The sequence below is a fragment of the Sander lucioperca genome, chromosome 12 (genome assembly GCF_008315115.2).
Source record: "Sander lucioperca isolate FBNREF2018 chromosome 12, SLUC_FBN_1.2, whole genome shotgun sequence".
NCBI classification, from domain to species: Eukaryota; Metazoa; Chordata; class Actinopteri; order Perciformes; family Percidae; genus Sander; species Sander lucioperca.
Window position 1 is genome coordinate 19,278,489 of NC_050184.1, and position 16,975 is coordinate 19,295,463.

A 16,975-nucleotide genomic window follows, 5' to 3' on the forward strand; every position below is an offset into this window, starting at 1 on the left:
ACCAGGTCTAGATCCAAAACCGCAATACCTAGACTGGTCAAATCTGGACTAAATTATCCCAGAGAGTCTAAGGAGTGCTAAGAACACATTTTCAGATTTGTGAAAGCTTTATTCTATTTGTGAAAATGCAATAAAGGGAGATTTTACTGTTTTTTGCATATGTAGACCACATTAGACCAGGTCCAGATCCAAAACCGCAATACCTAGACTGGTCAGATCTGGACTAAATTATCCCAGAGAGTCTAAGGAGTGTTAAGAACACATTTTCAGATTTGTGAAAGCTTTATTCTATTTGTGAAAATGCAATAAAGGGAGATTTTACTGTTTCTTGCATATGTAGACCACATTAGACCAGGTCCAGATCCAAAACCACTACACCTAAACTTGTCAAAACTGGACAAGAATTAACCCAGAGAGGCTAAAGAGTCTGAAAAACAGATTTCAGATTAGTAATGCTTTTATAGCAGGTCCACTGTTTTATTTTATTGCCACAGCATGGCCTTTGCTAATTGACATTCAACGTACAAGTCCACGTCTCTCCATGTCATTTCTTATATCCATGAGCAGCTCTTCCTTCTCACTTCAAAAGAAAAGTAGAAAAAGTTATTTTTACCTTTTGGAAACCTGGTCTAATGTGGTCTACATATGCAAAAAAACAGTAAAATCTCCCTTTATTGCATTTTCACAAATAGAATAAAGCTTTCACAAATCTGAAAATGTGTTCTTAACACTCCTTAGACTCTCTGGGATAATTTAGTCCAGATTTGACCAGTCTAGGTATTGCGGTTTTGAATCTAGACCTGGTCTAATATGGTCTATATGTGAAAAAACAGTAAAATCTCCCTTTATTGTGTTCTCATAAAGACAATAAAGCTTTCACAAATGTAAAAGTGTGTTTTAGACATAATTACTAATTTACCTTAATGACTAACACTTATTCAATACAGTAAGAGGTTCAGAAAACGGAGGATCAGTCTCTTAGCGATGTAAATCGGACAGTTTTAAGTTCCCCTTAAATTTCCCCTTAACTGCAGAATCGGAAGCTGCGAATCGGATGCCAACTTCAGCGTCGTCACTTTACATCCCACTCCATGTGTACTTGTCTTGATATTATGTATTATTTGTATATTTGTATTTTTGTATATTATGTTGATATGTGCCTATATGTATATTGTTGTCTCTACTGTACGGTATGTGTCTATATTACTATTTGTCTACTGAATGTTTACTGCTACATGTCTATTTGTTGAATGTATATATAGAGAGTTAACACTTACCGAAGTCAAATTCCTTGTGTATGTAAGTATACCTGGCCAATAAAACTGATTCTGATTCTGATTCTGATCCTGGACGGTGAAATCGGAGTTATTTTGACCGGAGTTTGGTGAGAGAGTGACGGTTACCTTTGCTGAGTTGTAGCGGTTTGAGGTGCAGCAGGTCCGCGGTGAACTGGAAACCAGCGTTGACCAGTTTCATCTTCACACTGGGACTCAGAGACAAACTGGACACCGACCTCTGCATCTTCACTGCTTCAACTTCTGTTAGCTTCTATATACTGTCTATGGTTACCTTCCACTTTCAAAACAGCCGCCATGACAGGTTTCCCAGCACGCTGCACGCCTTTCACGTCAACAGCGTCAAACCAGAAACTTCCGGTTTGACTTTTCAAAGTAAGAATTGTTCGAGCTAATTAAAAACTGACATTCATAACACATAACATGTTCATTTTCCTGTAAGAGTTTTAGTTTCCGACAACTATAACAACTCTAAGACATCCTTCCACCAACGTCTCTACAATCTTGCAGTTATTAATCATATTTTATTTATTTAATTTACTGTTTTACACATTCAGTATATTTTATTTTCCTACATCACTCTTTATCACATCTAGCTCCCCTTTGCAAAAAAACAATATCGGTCTAGCAGTAATTTAACTTAAATTCAAATTTCAGTAATGTTTTAAATAGTCTTGCATTGCCAGCTCTATCTCCACAGCGCTGTGGATTAAGGTCTGGCAGTAAATGAGGTCAGGCCTTTCCAAACGTAAAAAGAGTTAAAAGAAGCAAGTCAGTCTCTTCCACTACATTAATGCTGACAGCTGACCAGCTCCGTAGGCGTAATTTACAGGCGGGATAGACTAAATAAATAAATAAGGTTCCCAGACAAATGAAATACTGCTTAAGCAGCACACACCTCAGGATAATAAATGAAGATGTTCATTCTAAGAGGCAATTGTCAAGGTTTTAAAGTCTGATAGCAGACGGAAAGAAGGACTTTGAATAGCGCTTTGCTTTCCTGCGTGGCGCTGTAAAGCGCCGGCCTGAGGGCAGTAATGTGAACTGCGTGGACCGGACGTGGACGTGTTGGTCAGTTATTTGTTTGACTGTTTGGATGTGTCAAGCTAGGTACAGTAGGTAATCACATACAGAAAGACCACAGCGTAGCCGGATACCTTACAAAATAAAACGAATTTCAAAATAAAACACCTAGGTTTATGGTGATTTTGGCTATCTTGACTTCTAAACTGTGTCTAGAGCGAGACAAGTGATCAGGCACACAAAGAGAGACTGATGGACGGAGAGACAGACAGACAGACAGAGTGACACACACGTGCGCACGGGCACGAATCTACGCTTCACGGTGCTACGTGTGTTCCCGTTGGGGCTCTCCAGCACGTTGTTTTGTTACCGGTGGTTGTGCAAAGTTCGCCGGTTATTCAGGTGACACGTTTAATCTCTATAGGAGCCACAGCCGAACCGCGCCTGATTGAACATGTGCAACATGTGTTGAGTTTTGCTTGCCGCTTTACCTATGCCGTATGGTAAATCCGCCTGTGACCGCAGAGTACAAGTCCTGCTGCTAATGTTTAAGGTGGAGATGTTTAACTATAATATAGGCCTGATGCTGGATAGTTTAAGAAATAATGCATCATATTTTATTTGTGATATTTTGTGAGTAGAATCTGAATCTGCAATGTTCTCTGTCCGGTAAATGTAGTATAATGTTTTCCTCTGAAGTACAAGTACACAGTAAGGCAGTAGTATACAGTTAGTTGCATATTAAATGCTTTGGGGTCCTTCTGTAAGTTATGTGTGTGTGTGTGTGTGTGTACAGATTAAAAACACATTTATTTGGAATTATGCACCATATAGGGCCGTTAGGCCGCTAATTTAGTGTTTGATAGAAACATTGATGGTGTTTGAGATGGTAATAAAAGGAGTGAGGCAGATTGCTGAACAGGATATATTTATTTATTGATCAAACTGAAATCAAATCTTAACTGTCAATAGATCTTCCAGCAGTGACGTCGTCGAGGCTCAACGTCCTGGTAGAAGTGACATCATCAGTGGCGATGTGACATCATCATAACAGATGTGTCGGCTCACGGCGGGCGTCTTCACAGGGGTTTGGAACAGAAGAAAGATTTCTTCTGATCACAATTTGTGTCGTTGACATAATCTTGTCCTGTAGACAGATTTAAAAAAGGGACAATAATTAAAAGTTAGTTTTCACCTTGACATTGTTTCCCTTTTCTCAACTAAGGAAGTCAACTGTCTTTATATAGCGCTCTCCAAAACTGAAAATGCTTCACTGTTGTATAAATGATAGCACATTTCAAAAGATAAAATAAATAAATACCATGTATAAATGAAACAAAATGTAATGATGTTGGGTTACAGCACATTAGAAGTTACAAAAGATCCTTTTTCTTTCTATTATCAACAGATAATTAGTTTTTTACCCTTATAGTTAATCTCCATGCAGTTCTCTTTTGCCTGGCCGTTGGGCTCCACTTTGCCCCATCCTTTGAAGTCAAACTTGGAACCATCACTCCACAGCCACACACCATCCTGAAAGAAAAAGTTACATAGCCTTTAACACAGTGGGAGTGTCACTTAAAGACCCATTTAAAGACCCCTCCCCTTATGTAGATCAAGTAGACTTTATATTCAACCCGTTCTCACTCCGAACTCATAAAATAAGGACGTTTGGACAGTGGCTGTCAGCGTCTGACAGCCACAACACGCTGATGCGACGAAAAAGGCATCTTTCAGCGTGTTTGTGTAACGCACCGGGGAGAGCAGCAGTTAGATAGGGTTTAGCGAGCAGTATGTAAGGGCGAATTTCCACGTAAGGAGGTTGGTTGGGGGGGTGGATGGGTCAAACACTTGTCACGCTTGCTATAGTCGTTTTTTTTCTTTAACTGACCTGTTCTTCCCGCGTGTAACGGAACCGTACGCCCACCCACGACCCTTTCCTAAACCCAACCGTCCCGTAGTTCCCGCGTCACAGAACCGTAAGCCCAACCGACCTTTTCTTTAACATAACTGCGTCAAAAAGGACGGCAATAGTCCCGACCAAGAGCGTTTACTTATAGCGCTAAAGGCGACTTTTAGCGTCAATAAGAACGACAAAGGCACCTGACCAAGCGTACATATTTCACGAGATGGGTGTGAGAAGCTGTTGTTATATTTCACAATAATTTTTTTTACCTCAGATCGTTTATAGATTTCGACATTTTGGACCACACTTGAAGGACGCTTCATTGCAGAATCAGATTTAAAAACAGCATATATAGCCACAAGTTAATATGCTGAATCGCAAATTTAGTATGTGTTCATTGTCTGTGAAGACCACACTTTTTAAACTTTTGTGCACCCCAATGTATACTGACCACTTGTGGCAGCGCTATAAAAAAAGCAGTATGCAGAAACTCAATGTGGCATACTGTATAATGATGGCATGAGGCTGCTGCTTAAAATGCCACGATGGAGCAGTGCAAGCCAAATGTTTGTATGTGTTGATGTATCCACCTGTCCTGCTGTACTCAGGAATCTCATGTACAGATGTATGTGTAGACTAACGGAGTCATTCAACAGCATAACTGCAACACTAGTGAACCCTGCAATGAGTTCACTTCGAGATTGTGGAACCATTGGTGTTTTAGTCTATATGGTATCTGAACACTATTTTTGTGTATTGTGGAACTCTAACTGTTGTAGTCATTTCTTATTGTATGTGTTTTATCTTGTATTTGTCTGTCTTTTGCTATGTTTGTATTGTGCTATGGACCGTTTTTGTGTGTGTCCTGAATAAAGAATAAAGTAAAAAGTAAATAAGTAGGAATAAGTAAGAATTTGCCTTGGAATTTCATGGACATTTATTTTGTTTGTTTCAGATCCAGCCTTTATTTATACATTTTAGTTTGTTGTGTTACGGTTATGTTCATCAAAGACTGGTTACAGCATGTACCGTAAAGAAAGGTTGGACTTACCTTTGTTGCATCGTAGCCAAGTGTTTTTGTTTGTGCCAGTCACCATCTGAATCCCCTCTCTGATTAACTTGTACTCCTCTGCAGTGTGGATGGAAGCCAGATTTCCACCGATAGTAGTGCAGAAATTCTGATGAAGGAGAAAGAGTGTTTAGCAACAAAAGACAGTGAGAAAAAAATAATGCATAGATAAAGTGAGTTGGATGGGGACGGAGAGTTATAAAAAATATTAGAGACTATTGGGCCCTATCTGGCACCGACGCAAAGCCCGACGCAGTTGTCAATTCCCCGTCCAGCGCCCACGTTGTTTAAATAGCAAATGCACCTGCGCCCATCTGTGCACCCATGGGCATGCTGGTCTTACAGGGAGGTGTGTTCAGGTGCATTCTTTGTGTATTGTTATCTTGAGACAGCAGAAAGTGGTCGCTTCATTGACCAACAAAAACCTGGTCTAAAGTCAATAACGCAGCATTTCATTTTTATTTTAACGCATGCTCCACCTTGTGGAGTTTTGGTGACATAGTGCTCGTGCCAAATATGAGCTCCTCGCGTTCTTTCACTTCACGCACGAGCAGATCAGTTTCTTCTCTCCTTCCTGCTCAGCAAATCCTCCATCATAATAGCAATGCGCCAAGGTACAAACGCGCCTGGCTTTTAAAGGGAATGGGAGATGCAGACTGATCTCAATAAGTGGCGTATGTATGACACGCCAATTCGTATGCCATATTGGCGTATTATCAAGACGCATAATCGCTTTTTAGCGTGTTTATCAATGCCGTTTGGCCTCCATTGACTTACATTACCTTGCGATTGTGTGTCAATTTACGCCAAGTTTTCCTGAGAAAAGAACGGTAGCGAGTAGTATGAAAGCCCGAAAATCTGCATAGGGAGGTTGGTCGGGGGGGTGGAACCGTCCCGTTCTTCTTTTACTAAACCCAACCCGTCCGCTGTATACGGCGTAGACATACACGCAGATAGCTCAAAATGCGTACAGATAACACGCCACTTGACTTTAGAAAGTGGCGTGTATGTTTACGCAAAGTCATGATGTCACGTTGGGAGATGACACTCTGATTGATTTATTGTTACGCCAAAAACACACCTACGATTAATGAAGACACTAAGTACAACCCTTTAGAACCAATGCGCCTGGCACATGGAAACTAGCAAAAGTGGATTCGTACACGCCCTAAACGCGCCTGCGCCAGGCGCTTCACGCTGTGCGCTTCACGCTGTGCGCTTAGACCGTTAAAATAAGGCCCAAAGTAATAATGTGACAGAGAATGCTGGTGTTGAATTTCTAACATTAGTACATGAACCAGTGCTGTAGTACCTGAGATTCTGACTTTTTGAAGGTCTCGTCTTGGAATCAACCCTTATTTTTGCCTAGTCTTGTCTCGGTCACAGATAATAGAGGATTCAGGATTTTATTTCAAGACCACAACTGCAGGAATGTTACTGAACTGCCTGTGCATTGTTAGATTTGTGTGTTAACATCAATACCTGTTTGCTTGTAGGAGACAAACGGAAATTCCTAAATAAAATTCACCTCTGCAATGCCTTTATGGAAATAATAGAAGTGAATAAAGAAGAATCTTAAAGGGGCGCTATGCAGTTTTGGCCACTTCTTCGCTGTTTTCTCGCTTTTTGCTCACAGGTTTCTCTATAGAGCTCCCCCTACAGCTTCAGAATAGATATTTAGCAGCTCTTATGTTTACTTGTGTCTGACTCCTCTCTCGGTCAGTCTGCCGTTTCCTCTTTCTCTGTTCCTCCGATAATGCTTTCCTAGCTTTCTGTGGAAGCATTGCAGGTAATTGTGAAGCTGAAATGTCTCTCATATAAAGACTTACATATAAGGACTTCTGCTACTGATCATTGTAAGAAATGGGGCGACGCCTGCGAGCTAGTTCGGGCAGCCAACTCGAGCTGCACTGCAAACACACACATGACATGCCTCACTCCCCGTATCATTTACCAAACACACCCCCTCAATCTGGCGGTCTGTTTGAGCTGCACAACTTTCCCATCTCTGCCTTGTCAATGCTGCTGCTGCTGCCCTGCACCTGTATCGCTGCCTGCTGTTAGCCCCCCCACCACCACCCCAGCATCCACCTGCAGGCTCCGGCCAGGGGGAAGCTACTTTATCATCACTCCCCAATATATATGAGGTCTGATTCTGGCCGCCAAACACAATGTTTTTCTGTTATAATAAACATTTCAAACATGAGTTGTCTGTCTGAACTGCTGGTTTAGAGCATATCCCACTTACAGTGTGTCGGTTATAACCAGGGCTTTAAGTAACGTTTTTGATCACCAGCTAGTTGATTTTCTAAAGCTACCAGCCAATCAGATTTTCCACTAGCCACGTTTTGTTTTTTCTTAACTAACTTTAATACTTCATTTCAGCTCCTCTGGTTCGTTTTGCGCCTTCTCCGTTTTCAGCGTAGCTCGTAATCGATACCACCCACGCTGGGCACATAGCCAATGATTGAATGATTTGTCACGACATAGTGTTGATGGGAAATGTAGGATTAATACAACAAGCAGTGTTGCCAGAGAAAGATTTCCAAGTCAAACACACAAAACCACCCACATATCTTGGCGGAAAACAGACCAATCTGGCAACACTATCATTGCATCATCTCTGCAGCCTGCATATTCAAACAGAGGCTGTGCTGTTTGCTTCATTCATTACCAGCCAAATTGGGTAGTAACTTTACAATGTTACCCACCAAAGTTCACTTTGACCCGCATTTAGGGTTGGATTCAGATTCAGATTCAGATAACTTTATTAGTCCCCAAAGGGGCAATTCAGTTTTACAGCCAACCCATCCATTAAGGGTTAAACTAACTTAAAAAGTGCATTAAAAAAGTGCATTAGCACGCAATCTATATAATGTAATGTTATAAAATAAAAAAATTTAAATAAACAATAGACAATAAATAGTATTGCAACAGTCATACATCACCCTGTATACAGAAGCTTCTCTCTCTCTCGTAACATCCACACGTTTACACATGACCCAATCATTACACACACCCACCCACCTACACACCCGCCCACTCACACACACACACACACACACACACACACACACACACACACACACAGACCTGCCAGTGACGGAACAGAGCAACGAAGTGCAAGAACAAGTTTTCTTATAGTTTTGTGTTTTCATTTAACAGTCTTGTATGTTGTTCATTTAACAGTCTTATAGCAGAGGGAATGAATGAGTTGGCATAGCGGTTAGTTTTCCGTATTGGCACATAGTACCGCCGACCTGACTGCATGATAACAAATCCATTACTGAGTACATGATCTGGTTGGCACAGTATTCTGTCTGCTTTCTGGACAACTCGGGTTTTCCAGAGAGAACAGAGATCTTTTAACTGGGTACCAGTATTCTTTGAGCATACCTTAACAATGTCATTCAAGCTCTTTTTGTCTTTTACGGTTAGTCCATTAAACCAACATATGAAAGAAAATATTAATAGGCTCTCAATGAAGGCTTGATAAAATGTGCATAAAATTATTTTACAGACCCCAAAAGAGTTAAGCTTCCTCAGTAGGTATATTCTTTGGTTTGCTCGCTTAATGATACTATCAGTGTTCTCACAGAATTTCAGTTGTGAGTCAAACACTGTGCCTAAGTACTTAAATGTTTGGACTATTTGAACATTTTCATTGTGTATTACACCCGGTTTTGGTTCATCACGGTGCCTTCTAAAGTCTATGATTAATTCTCTAGTTTTAGACACATATAAATCAAGGAAGCTGTCATCACACCATCTGACAAATTCCCTAAGGGCACTGTTATGGTCCGATTGGCTGCCCTGGAGGAGGGACAACAGGGCTGAGTCATCTGAGAACTTCACCAAGTAGCTGTTCTCCCAAGATGACCTGCAGTTGTCAGTGTATAACATAAAAAGCAGGGGGGAGAGCACGCAGCCCTGGGGAGATCCTGTGTTTGATACAATGACAGAGGACATATTTCCGTTTACATAGACCTGCTGCCTTCTGTTTGTTAAAAAATGTAGAACTAGTAATAAGATCTGCTCGGGTAACTTAAAATGTGAGGCTAATCGTTTAATTAAAATATGAGGCTGCATTTTGTTAAAAGCTGAACTAAAGTCAGCAAATAAAATTCTTGCATGTGATGCAGGTTTCTCAAGATGTTTATACATCCTGTCAAGAATGAAGAGCTTTGCATCCTCTACACCCTTGCCTGCTTCATATGCAAATTGCATATCAAACTAACATTGACCAGCAAGAGTCAATTTAAAGCCCTGATATAACTGATATAATTTCAAAACGTACCTCTGCATCAGCCCAGTCCTTTTTACTAGAGTGGAACATGTAACACTTTTGGTCAGACTCAGTCCAACCAGGAGGGCATCGTTTAGACCAGTCATCTATAACACAAATGTAGATGATTAGAAGGACAATCATGTAAAGAGCCTCCAATTGTCCAAAGCCAGGGAGGTCTGAGAATAGTGTCCCTCAGCACAATCTTTATGGACAGCCTCCCAAATAGGACCTGCTTTGCCTCGAGCAATCCTAAAATCATTTTTATAGACTTTAAAATAACCAGAAGTGCAATCACAAAGTACATACTCCAGTCTTTCACCTCCACCATTATGAGAAGTACCAAACTGATGCTGCCTTATTCTCTGCCTGTAAACATAAAGTAATGATCTTTAGTATTTAACCCTTAGAGTTTAAAAAATACACATGACAAGATTTTGAGTTTTGATTGAAATGTGTTTTGTAGTTTACTTTCTTTTTATTTGCAATATATTAAAACATTCACATTTTAATTTTATTATTAATATCAGTCATGTTCACAAACATGATGTTGGGCTGGAAGAACTCTCACAAGACTGGTTTAATGTAAAAGTTAAGGTGTTATAAAACCAAAGATCTTTGTAAAGTAAATGTTTTAGTGTGCGTATGACTTACATTTGCTCCAGTCCACAGTCCACTGGTCAAACACAGGACCACCATGAAATGAAGACCTGATTCCATCTGGGTAGAGACGCAGTATATTAATGATAGTTTATTTTATTTATTTATTATTTTTTTTAATGGAGTTACGCAAAATGTGAACTAAAACACAAAATGAAAATGACAATTTCAATCATTGTAATTGCAGCAATGCTATTTGGTGATAGAGGAAGATTAAATAAAGTTAGCACGTTTTACAGAAACAAGGCATTGTGATAAAGAACAGATGTAAACTCTTTTCTGTAGATATGAATTAAAACATCTGTTGCTATGATGAAAGTCAGGAATGAGAGTCGTACCTTGTTGTGATGATCAGATAAAGTTGAACGTGCAGCAGTAGCAGGTAGCAGAGTGACTTTGAGATGGAAACCCAGAGCTTATATACCTTCTCTGGGTGTGTTTGGCTCACACACCTGCAACGTCTTTCTCTGTTCACAGGATAGTGTTTAATTATTATAATTAATTGTGAGTTACCTACAGTAACTGAACGCTCTTCAAACAAAGAAAGAATGATCCACTCCTTTTTAGCTATATCATGTTTGATGTTTGTTGAGACTTGGTGACTTGGACTTGAGTCGACTCGAGTCACTGTTTTGATGACTTGCAACTTGACTTGACAAAAAATAAATGACTAGAGCCTTGACTTGGACTTGTAAGTTAATGACTCGAGACTTGCCTTGCCTTGACTCGGATGTGTATTTATAAGTTTGAATGTTAGCTGTTAAATATAAAATAATATAATTTAATGTCACATTTCTATCTAACTATCAAGTACGCCATGCAGTGGCAGCAGCGCAAACTGTGAATCACGATTGGACAACTCAAAAAACTGCCCGGTATGTGATTGGCACGATTAGATGACTGGCTGTCAGTCAAACCTGTTGCTATGGTAACACGTAATATTAAAGACCCTTGATGAAGCCTTCACCATACCATGACCTATAAATGTCATTTGCTCCAGACAGGCAGGACTGGAGTGTGTGTGTGTGTGTGTGTGTTTTAAGCTACTGTGGTGTAATCATTGTCGCATGTAGCTCCATGCTAACGGCAGTAAAAGATGTAATCTTGGCTGCCAATGTTAAATTCTCTTCAATTCCGGGTCGCATTCCTCCTGAAACATTTTCGGTTATGTAGTATTTGGTTTAAAAGCCTTTATCTGTGATTGTTGACTGTAGAAAGTGCTGCTATACTATAAATGTCTACTGCTAACTATAGTAGCTACATGGCTAGCGGCAGTAAAATACGTCATCTTGGCTGCCAATGTTGTTAAATTCTCCCCAATTTCAGGTCGCAGTACTGCTGAAACATGTTCGCTTGGGTAGTATTTGGTTCAGATGCCTTTATCTGCAATTTGGTTTTGTTTTTCCAACTTTTTTTTATTTAAATTAAAATTTTCACAACAGGTGACATATAGCACAGGCCATGGTGAACAAAGCATAGTGAAAACAGTGTGTCACTTCCCTTTAAATCCCCTACCCACCCACAAACCAACCCAGTTCAGGTCCAAAACAGACGGGGACCAACAACATGGACCCATACACACTGACAAACACACACCAGTAAGGCCACACAACATTCAAAAGATAAAAGTAAAAAAGATAGATACATTAAAAGAGATACAGGAAGAAAGGAGATAAAACAACAACAACAACAACAACAACAACAACAAAATGAGGAGAGGAGGGGGGGTGGCAGTTGGCGTGAAATGGAGCAGTCCAGAGCTCAGTCCTCCGAGTCAGGAGATAAACTGAGGGAGTCAACGAGTTCTAGGAAATAGAGGATAGGTACCCGGGTTCGGACAGATATTTAGAAATGATGTTGGGGTTCGGGTCGGGCTCGGTCACATCAGCGTGATAACACATTGAACATTTTAAATTTAAAACAGCTTATTATGTAGGTGTGCGCCTGTGTTTTAACGTGTGCTTGTTGCCCTGTGTGCGCTGATGAGCTGGTAACACTTTACAATAAGGTACACAAAAAAATAGGTAGTTAATGATTAGTTACTGTTTTTCAGAAGGGTAACGAATGATTAGTTACCCCTTTTCAGAAGGGTAGTTACTCTTTACCCTTCTGAAAAACAGTAACTAATCATTCATTACCTATTTTTTTGTGTACCTTATTGTAAAGTGTTACCAATGACCTCATCTGTTGACATTTCTGAATGCCTTCCTACAGTTGCTTAATAAAAGCTTTCCACACAAACAAACAAATGTAAAAAAAAAAAAAAAAACGTACGTCCGTATGTGTCATTACTATGAGAAAAAAAACTGTGTCTGGCTCGGGTTGGGCTCGGACATAAATATCTTAATGCCTGTCGGGCTCAGGCTGGGTTTGGTTACTGCTCTGTCGGATGCGGGCTGGGCTTGGAGAGAAAAATGCGTCCCTACATATCCAAGAGAACGGTCGACTCGGTACACATATGTTATTAACCCCTAGGTTCATTTTGCGGCAGAATTGTCCTTTAAGCCCGTCTCCTGAAATGATTTTGTTCCTGTTGTCAAGTGCGGTGTATTTGACAGAGTTGGCAGTTCAGTGTGTCAACATGCTACCATTCACATGATAGGTATCGAATGAAGTATGAAAAAAAGATGAAGTACTCTATTTGTATCTGTATCACTTTAAGGGTACTAGTATTGGTACTAGTATTGGTACTAGTATTGTCATTGTTTAAACGATACCCAGCCCTACAAACTGCATCTTTAAGGTTATAGTCCACACACACGTTGAACCAAAACCCACTCCCCAAAACGTGTTTCATGCTTCTTGCGTTCAGCGCAGTCGAGGTGGTCTGGATGCCGTTATGGTGCATTAAAATTTATTGTAAAATACCCTTTTCTCATCTGTTTTTGTCGCTTAACAGCAATTTACTGGTGAAAGAAGTTATTGTTAAAAGTTATTGTTATAACATTCATAGTAAATCATTTAAATTCACTCTTTTTTTGTGCTGAACTGAAAATTGATCCAATCCATGACTCAAAACCGTGATCCGGTCTGTACCGAGAGTTTTGTGATCCGTTGCACCCCTACAACTCCCAGATTTTGAGCATTTTTCCTGGATATTTGTGTTTCTACCATGAAAGTAAGTAGTCTACATAGTTAAATGGTTTCTTCCATTTAGTCCAGTTATGAACAACTAGGATCAAAGATTTGTGGCTGTGTTTTAAAATAGTGATATACGGGGTACCCATGCTCTTTTGTCCATCAAGTGAAAGATAGAAATTGATCTAATGTTAAATAGCCAACAGCACTGCTGCTGGCCTATTTACTCATGATGATCATCTCCCCATTTTAAACCAGGATGTTAAAAGTTAAACAGAATTATCTTAATTAAACATGCAAAGGATCAAAGAAGACACTGACAAATTCTCAAGTCTCAATTTGGTGCTGACTTTGACATCTTTATTTAACACAAAAGAGTCTTCTAATAATAGTTACATGAAAAGATGCCATAAAATGAGTAGCCTATATCCAGAGCCCATCAGTTATGAAAAGGCATCAGCTACAGTACATAAACTAGAGGGTCTAAAGTGTTTGCACACCAAAACATTATACCATGTGTGATGAAGCTGCCCCCTCTTTACTGCTATTGTATAACAGTCTCCATGCTTTAGGATTTCCACCAAATGTTGAACCTGGCTGCAGGAATTTGATTATCTGCATTATTAAATGCTTTGGGGTCCTTCTGTAAGTTATTTTGGAGTACAATGCTTCTAGAGAAAGCTACAAGCAGCAATACAGGAGGCCAAGAAATCAGCCCATTCCAAACAGGCACTGCACTAGTTATTTAGAAAGATAATAACTTCTTTGGTTAGGATAACAGTCTACACAAAAAGAGATATAGGACAAGACAGTTTCTGTAATTTCATCAAAATCATCACAAGTATCAAGCAGAGGTGTGGACTCGAGTCATGTGACTTGGACTCGAGTCAGACTCGAGTCATGAATTTGATGACTTCAGACTCGACTCGACTTGGACTTTAACATCAATGACTCGTGACTTCACTTGGACTTGCACCTTTTGACTCGAGAAGACTTGCTACTTCCCGTGAAAACTGGGGAAGAAAATGTTCACACGGCCGCGCCGCTCTCAGTTTATCTGCATCTGTGAAAAAAAATGTGCACCACCTGTATGCATGCAGAGAGCACGCACGCTGCCTGCACGACATCCAATCACTGTAGTCCCACGTTGTTTTGATTCGACAGCATCTAAGCAGGCACATTGCAAGACAACCAATGAAGCACAAGCAACAACGCGCATCCAATAGTTTCGTTTGACTATAAAAATTACGAGGTAGTCGACAAAAAAAGAGTTGCAATTTGCAAAACATGCGGGTTACAAGATTACAGACGGAGCTGCCACAACGTCCAACTTTGTTCGACACCTGAAGTTGCACAAAGAAAGGTAAGTTTTGAACGAATGCTAAGCACCTTATCGGATGTATGTACCGTAACATACTAGCTGCTGCATATTCACTGTATCAACGAGACAGTAAACACACGTCTCCCTTGCTGGTTCATGCTTACAAAAATAGGGATTTTTGAACCCTGATTATATGAGGTACATGAGTGTAGCACACTCAGATGGAAAACCTCGCCAACATCATGTCAACGTCCGTTTTAAAGTAACGTTACCATAACACAGTCACAGTAGATCCACCATTAGCCTTCCCCAGTGCTTAATTTGTAAAGTGGGAGGTCCCGGAGCGCAGAGGGGGGGTGGATCCGGCGACTCAAAACGGGGGTTGGAGGTAACGGAACCAAAACAAAAATTACACCTGCCTACGTATGCTTCTCTGACTCTGACTAAAAAAGCCTAAACAACGCTGTGTGTAGCTACATCAGGGCAATGCTTATTTTTATTTCAGAACGTGCACTGCATCGGTGCGAAATGTAAAAAAAAAAATAAAAAATACACTGGAACGATCGTTTTCAAAAGCAGCAACTATCCATCGGACAATTAAAACATAAAACCCACCGTGGTCTCCACATTCTTGATCGGCAAAAACGATTTTTGCTTGTTTGGGATCCGACTGGCCAGCGTATTTGAAAAAGTTAAGCAAACTTTGTTGTCTTTTTGACATTTTTATCCTCAACCAGCACAAGCGCTTGTGTCACTTCAAGTGCAGCGCCGAGCTGTTGAAGTGCCGATCCCCTCCCTCCCTCCGTCCCTCTCCACCCTCTGTCTCCCCTCCCTCCGTCCCTCTCCACCCTCTGTCTCCCCTCCCTCCGTCCCTCTCCACCCTCTGTCTCCCCTCCCTCCGTCCCTCTCCACCCTCTGTCTCCCCTCCCTCCGTCCCTCTCCCCCCTCTGTCTCCCCTCCCTCCGTCCCTCTCCCCCCTCTGTCTCCCCTCCCTCCGTCCCTCTCCTCCCTCTGTCTCCCCTCCCTCCGTCCCTCTCCCCCCTCTGTCTCCCCTCCCTCCGTCCCTCTCCCCCCTCTGTCTCCCCTCCCTCCGTCCCTCTCCTCCCTCTGTCTTACCCTGAAAATTCACCTCAAAACGCATTGAAAATGTAAACACAAGATTTTTGTGGAACTTCAATGGGGAATCAAGACTAACAAGACAGATAACAACATTGAACACTACACAAACAGTAATTTAATTTTTTTCATTTAGGCGACTAATTTTTCATAGTGACACAGGAGGTGCCGGATCCAATAAAAAAGGTTCCGGATCCAACGTCGGAGGTGCCGGAACATGTTCCGGCGTGTTCCGGCTCAAATTAAGCCCTGGCCTTCCCTTTTCATATCAGGTTGTATTCGCTATAACTACCGCCTCGCTATACATTATCCCGCTTATTACATGGCTACCTACCAAATAAATACTTTGACACAAAATATTGATTTAAAAAGGAGTTTATTGATTTAAAAACGATTGTATTGCTTCCGCTAAACCGAACTGCGTCCATAGCAACGCTCTGTTTTTCATGGCAACGGTCTGTTATCAAGAAATAACAGACTGCATTCTACATTGGAATTCAACCAAGCCATGTAATAAAATAAAATAATAACGATTACAGTAGTAATGTTCAGAGATGCAATAGATTATTATAGTGCAGTTCTTAACTAATGGGAATATTGTTTAGCTTATTTTTGGTTTAATTTGGTTTACTTTAGTTATTTAATTTATTCAATTATTTTGTTTTGCTATACTTTTCATGCCAACTTGCCATGGCCCCCCTAGCACCCCCTCGCGGCACCCAGGGGTCCCCGTCCCCACTTTGAAAACCACTGCTATAAAGCATATGACTTCAGTTTCTTGAGAGAAAGGGCTTTCTTATGACTTTTGAAGCAGTGAAAATATTCTTAATATTGCATACACTGAAACTGAAATGACTTGAAATGACTCGAAACGAAAATGGTAGGACTTTGGACTCGACTTGACACTTGTTGGTTTTGACTTGTGACTCGACTCGGGACTTGCCTCATCTTTGACTCGACTTGACTCGGGACTCGAGGGCAAAGACTTGAGACTTACTTGTGACTTGCATAACAATGACTTTGTCCCACCTCTGGTATCAAGAAAGCAATCCCAGCTAGCTAATGTTAGATCCAGCGGCAGTGGGTCAGCGGACCGCTAACGTTAGACCCAGCGGCAGTGGGTCAGCGGACCGCTAACGTTAGACCCAGCGGCAGTGGGTCAGCGGACCGCTAACATTAGACCCAGCACGCTGCTCATTCTCGGTAAGCGATGCAGCATGAA

The 16,975-nt window shown here is 40.9% G+C and overlaps 2 protein-coding genes and 1 long non-coding RNA gene across 4 annotated transcripts in view; 1 reads left to right on the plus strand and 2 right to left on the minus strand.

The window, feature by feature from the left end:
* Positions 1-1,593, minus strand: part of rad51c (RAD51 paralog C) — a 7,778-nt gene extending 6,185 nt beyond the window's left edge. For both annotated transcript variants that reach the window (XM_036007905.1, XM_031293124.2), the window contains exon 1: positions 1,404-1,593. In XM_036007905.1, coding sequence (XP_035863798.1) covers positions 1,404-1,521 — 118 coding nt within the window. In that variant the 5' untranslated portion in view covers positions 1,522-1,593. The remainder of the gene's footprint in view (positions 1-1,403) is intronic.
* Positions 1-3,418, plus strand: part of LOC118496376 — a 7,281-nt gene extending 3,863 nt beyond the window's left edge. The window contains exons 2-3 of the long non-coding RNA XR_004898943.1: positions 2,326-2,329; positions 3,333-3,418. This is a non-coding gene — a long non-coding RNA (uncharacterized LOC118496376). The remainder of the gene's footprint in view (positions 1-2,325; positions 2,330-3,332) is intronic.
* Positions 3,386-10,676, minus strand: LOC116045470 (galactose-specific lectin nattectin-like). The gene is made up of 7 exons (XM_031293125.2): positions 10,577-10,676; positions 10,233-10,298; positions 9,926-9,947; positions 9,591-9,685; positions 5,276-5,402; positions 3,743-3,851; positions 3,386-3,465 (listed from the first exon to the last, which is right to left on the minus strand). Exons 2-6 carry the CDS (start codon positions 10,296-10,298, stop codon positions 3,829-3,831), a joined length of 333 nt encoding a protein of 110 aa, XP_031148985.1. The 5' UTR covers positions 10,577-10,676; the 3' UTR covers positions 3,386-3,465; positions 3,743-3,828.
* Between the last annotated feature and the right edge of the window lie 6,299 nt (positions 10,677-16,975).